This window comes from Macaca fascicularis, chromosome 10, assembly GCF_037993035.2.
Source record: "Macaca fascicularis isolate 582-1 chromosome 10, T2T-MFA8v1.1".
NCBI lineage: Eukaryota > Metazoa > Chordata > Mammalia > Primates > Cercopithecidae > Macaca > Macaca fascicularis.
In genome coordinates, this window is record NC_088384.1 from 928,774 (window position 1) to 933,327 (window position 4,554).

Consider the following 4,554-nt stretch of genomic DNA (forward strand, 5'->3'; position numbering starts at 1 on the left):
CCCGGACACTAAGCAGCGCCGAGCCCCGCGCGCAGCCCAGGACGACTCAACCGGATCCGACAGCGCAGAAGAAGCTCCCAGAGCCCGGTTCACCACCGCAGTCAACAGCCTCAGGGTGCAAACTGCGGTCTCGGAGCGAGCACGCGCAGCAACGCCGCTCCCCCCGGCCCGCCCCTGCCCGGGCCCCGCCCCCTAGCCCGCCCCTGGCCCCGCCCCTAGCCCGCCCCTGGCCCCGCCTCGCGAGGGTCACAGGTTACGGGCGGTGCCGAGGCGGAAGAGCCCGCAGCCCCGGATCGAATCCTCCTGGGCTCCGCCCAGCGCCATCCCCCGGCCCCGACTCCGCCGGTCAGCGTCAAGTGACTTATGCCCCCGACCCTGAGCCCGGACCGCGAGGCGAAGAGGATCAGATCTCCGCTCGAGAATCTGAAGGCGCCCTGGTCCTGGAGGAGTTCCGTCCCAGCCCACGGTCTCCCGGCCCTGTCGGGCCCCGGTCCTCTGGAGCTTCAGGAGGCGGCCGTCAGGGTCGGGGAACATTTGGGTCTGGGGTCTCAGGGGAGGGCGGCGCCTGGGGCTGTGGTCTCGGAAAGAGCCTGCTGGAGCCAAGTGTCCCTCCCTCTTGGGACAGACCCCTCGATCCCGTGTTCATGGGGGCACCGCGGTCCCTCCTCCTGGCCCTGGCTGCCGGCCTGGCCGTTGCCCGCCCGCCCAATATCGTGCTGATCTTTGCTGACGACCTCGGCTATGGGGACCTGGGCTGCTATGGGCACCCCAGCTCTACCACCCCCAACCTGGACCAGCTGGCAGCAGGGGGGCTGCGGCTCACAGACTTCTACGTGCCTGCGTCTCTGTGCACACCGTCTCGGTAAGGAGGCGGCGGCGCCTCTTCCCCTCCATTGCTTTCCTCCCAATGGATTGCAGGAGGGCGGGAAAAACGTCTCTTTCTCCAGGGAAGGCCACATTTCTGCCTGCCTCACGGACTCTGTGACTTGTCCTGCAGGGCCGCCCTCCTGACCGGCCGGCTCCCAGTTCGGATGGGCATGTACCCTGGCGTCCTGATGCCCAGCTCCCGGGGGGGCCTGCCCCTGGAGGAGGTGACCCTGGCCGAGGTCCTGGCTGCCCGAGGCTACCTCACAGGAATGGCCGGCAAGTGGCACCTTGGGGTGGGGTCTGAGGGGGCCTTCCTGCCCCCCCATCAGGGCTTCCATCGATTTCTAGGCATCCCATACTCCCATGACCAGGTAGGAGCCACCAGGGCCCTCAGCCACCCTCCCACCTCCCAAAGTCCCCCAGTCCTTGATGTTCCTGCAGCCCTGTCTGCCACCCCAGCCCTCACTGGAGCTGCCCGCCACAGGGCCCCTGCCAGAACCTGACCTGCTTCCCACCGGCCACACCCTGCGACGGTGGCTGTGACCAGGGCCTGGTCCCCATCCCACTGTTGGCCAACCTGTCCGTGGAGGCGCAGCCGCCCTGGCTGCCCAGATTAGAGGCGCGCTATGTGGCTTTCGCCCGTGACCTCATGGCCGACGCCCAGCGCCAGGATCGCCCCTTCTTCCTGTACTACGCCTCTCACGTAAGTGATCTTGGCCCCACCCCTGGCTACCCGTGACCCCTACCCAGTGCTAACTCCAGTCTTTGCCCCCAGCACACCCACTACCCTCAGTTCAGTGGGCAGAACTTTGCAAAGCGTTCAGGCCGCGGGCCATTTGGGGACTCCCTGATGGAGCTGGATGCAGCCGTGGGGACCCTGATGACAGCCATAAGGGACCTGGGGCTGCTTGAAGAGACGCTGGTCATCTTCACTGCAGACAATGGGTATGCTAGCAGGGCAGCAGGGTGCTCCCGCCCTGTCACAGACCAGGGCCCTGGGGGCCTTGCAGTTCAGCTGCTGGCCAAGAACATAGTGGGTGAGGGGGTGTCAGGAGATGCTGGCCACGTTGCAGGGACCCAAGGTGTAATTAGGAGACACAAGTGCACAGAGAACTGGTCATGGTAGGCCTGGAAGATGCCAGGCTCATGCTGGGCACCTCCAGGCAAGCCTTGTGACTTAGAGGTGTGGGGCCACTGGTCACCCTCGGTGGCTCAGAGGCCGTGGCTCCATGGCTTATGAGCTCTTCCTGTGTCCCAGACCTGAGACCATGCGTATGTCCCGAGGCGGCTGCTCTGGCCTCCTGCGGTGTGGAAAGGGAACCACCTACGAGGGCGGTGTCCGAGAGCCTGCCTTGGCCTTCTGGCCAGGTCACATCGCTCCTGGTCAGTCTGCAGGCCCTCTCCTTGGGAACTCTGGCCCCACCACTCCAACCCTGGTGGCGAACTGAGTGACTGCACAGCCTCTTGCCCCCAGGAGTGACCCATGAGCTGGCCAGCTCCCTGGACCTGCTGCCCACCCTGGCAGCCCTGGCTGGGGCCCCACTGCCCAATGTCACCTTGGATGGCTTTGACCTCAGCCCCCTGCTGCTGGGCACAGGCAAGGTAGGGCTGGTGACCCCTGATCCCAGCTCCTTGGCCCCTGTCCTGGCCCCTCCCCTGGGGTGAGTGTGGGCAGTGCCTGAAAGTCTGTGCCTCAGGGCCTCCTGCATATAGCGGCATCCAAGTGGCGCCACCTCTCAGGTTCCTGGGGTGGGCTAGAAGCAGTGCACGTCCAGGGCCTCACACCAGGGCTGGCAGCCCCGGGTATGTGCAGTGCTCGGGGCCTGTCCCTCCCCGTGACCCCTGACTCTGCCCCCAGAGCCCTCGGCAGTCTCTCTTCTTCTACCCGTCCGACCCAGACGAGGTCCGTGGGGTTTTTGCTGTGCGGAGCGGAAAGTACAAGGCTCACTTCTTCACCCAGGGTAAACCCTCCCCGTGAATCCCTCCACCTGACCTGCTGACCCCTCCCCGGAGCCCCAGATCCCTGGCCCCTCCTTTTGCTCTTGCCCCATGCACAGCATTGGCCCCCTCCCCAGGCTCTGCCCACAGCGACACCACTGCAGACCCTGCCTGCCACGCCTCCAGCTCTCTGACTGCTCATGAGCCCCCGCTGCTCTACGACCTTTCTGAGGACCCTGGTGAGAACTACAACCTGCTGGGGGGTGTGGCCGGGACCACCCCAGAGGTGCTACAAGCCCTGAAACAGCTTCAGCTGCTCAAGGCCCAGTTAGATGCAGCTGTGACCTTCGGCCCCAGCCAGATGGCCCGGGGCGAGGACCCCGCCCTGCAGATCTGCTGCCGTCCTGGCTGTACCCCGCACCCAGCCTGCTGCCATTGCCCAGATCCCCATGCCTGAGGGCCCCTCGGCCTGCCTGGCCATGTGAGGGCTCATCACTGTGAGCCTGTGGGGGAGGCACAGGTGTCTGGAGGAAGTTTGTACCTGATAACGTAATAACACCAGTTGAGACTTGCAGGTGTGACGGTTCGTCCAATCCTGTGGCAATGCTGTGTGCCAGTGCCGGTCCCCTGTGATACAAATGAGGAAACTGAGGTGCAGAGAGATTCAGGACTTGTCCAAGACCACCCAGCCAGAAAGAGGTTGGGCTGGGATTTGAATCCTGGTGTCTTGGCTCTGGAAGCTGCCCTGGCACCTTGGTGATCTGCATGGGTCAGTGTACGCAGGCACACATCAGCCGTGAGGACGTAGGCACATCCGTTCACAGGAGCAGCGCCACGTGTCTTTAAGTGCCAGGAACGGGGCGGGAGGGTGTGAGGGCTCAGTGGCCAGAAGACTCAGAAGATGCAAAGTGCCTGAGAGACAGGATTTTCCCCAAGAAGCAGCATTCTTAGAGGCACAGGCACTGGACCTCCTTGGTTCTTATCAGAAACCTGTCTGAAGCCAGGTAATGAGTTGCACATTCCAGGTGGGGATAAGGGGCCTGGAGCCCCTGCGGGCTCCTAGGAAGGCACAGCAGCAGCCCCTGAGACAGCCCTCCTGGGGCCCCTCCACGCTCCCAGGCCTCTGTATTTTACCTGTGCCCACACTTCTGTCTCCTGCCTTCACCTTTTGACCCACTAGAAAGATTCTCCACCCAGCAGACAAGGTGATCTCTTAAAAACATCTGTCGGCCGGGCACAGTGGCTCAAGCCTGCAATCCCAGCACTTTGGGAGGCCGAGGAGGGGTGGGTCTGTTAGGCCCAGTCCGTTTATTCCCCGAAGAAGACCACCAGAGTCCAGAGTCGAAGCTAAGCAGCAAGGATCTTTATTACAGGTTCGAACCTGGAACTCTCACTCACTCTCGAAATGAGAGGGTCAAGAGAGAGAGTTCCCCCACAGAGCATTAAACAATGTTATATAGTCTCAGAAGAGTGGTCATAGAATCATTATACAGATCAGATGTATGATTGGCTGGTGTTTGAACAAGGCGATTTGGCTAACTATGATTGGTTCCCGCCATTTCTGGTATCTCAGTTCAACCCTTGAGACGGAAGAGCAGTTTCTGCACAAAGGCAGTTAATTATATTGCGTCAGGTTGCACAACTGGTTTATGGCAGCATGAGTTTATCTTACTTAAACATGTCTTGTGACCTAGCCCCAGGAAGAAAAACAGGTACTTACAGAACTTTCTTTTTTTTTTTTTTTTTTTT

At 61.9% G+C, this 4,554-nt stretch overlaps 1 protein-coding gene across 4 annotated transcripts; it reads left to right on the top strand.

The window, feature by feature from the left end:
- Window positions 1–248: 248 nt before the first annotated feature.
- On the top strand, window positions 249–4,270 carry ARSA (arylsulfatase A). 4 transcript variants are annotated; one of them, XM_005566854.5, is made up of 8 exons: window positions 249–862; window positions 998–1,238; window positions 1,352–1,570; window positions 1,643–1,812; window positions 2,126–2,250; window positions 2,342–2,469; window positions 2,726–2,828; window positions 2,943–4,270. In XM_005566854.5, exons 1-8 carry the CDS (start codon window positions 645–647, stop codon window positions 3,260–3,262), a joined length of 1,524 nt encoding a protein of 507 aa, XP_005566911.3. In that variant the 5' UTR covers window positions 249–644; the 3' UTR covers window positions 3,263–4,270. The 4 variants fall into 4 exon arrangements, 2 of the variants coding, with proteins under 2 accessions (XP_005566911.3, XP_073859440.1); XM_074003339.1 differs by having other exon boundaries at window positions 998–1,143; XR_012418511.1 differs by lacking the exon at window positions 2,126–2,250 and having other exon boundaries at window positions 2,256–2,469.
- The last annotated feature ends 284 nt before the right edge of the window (window positions 4,271–4,554 follow it).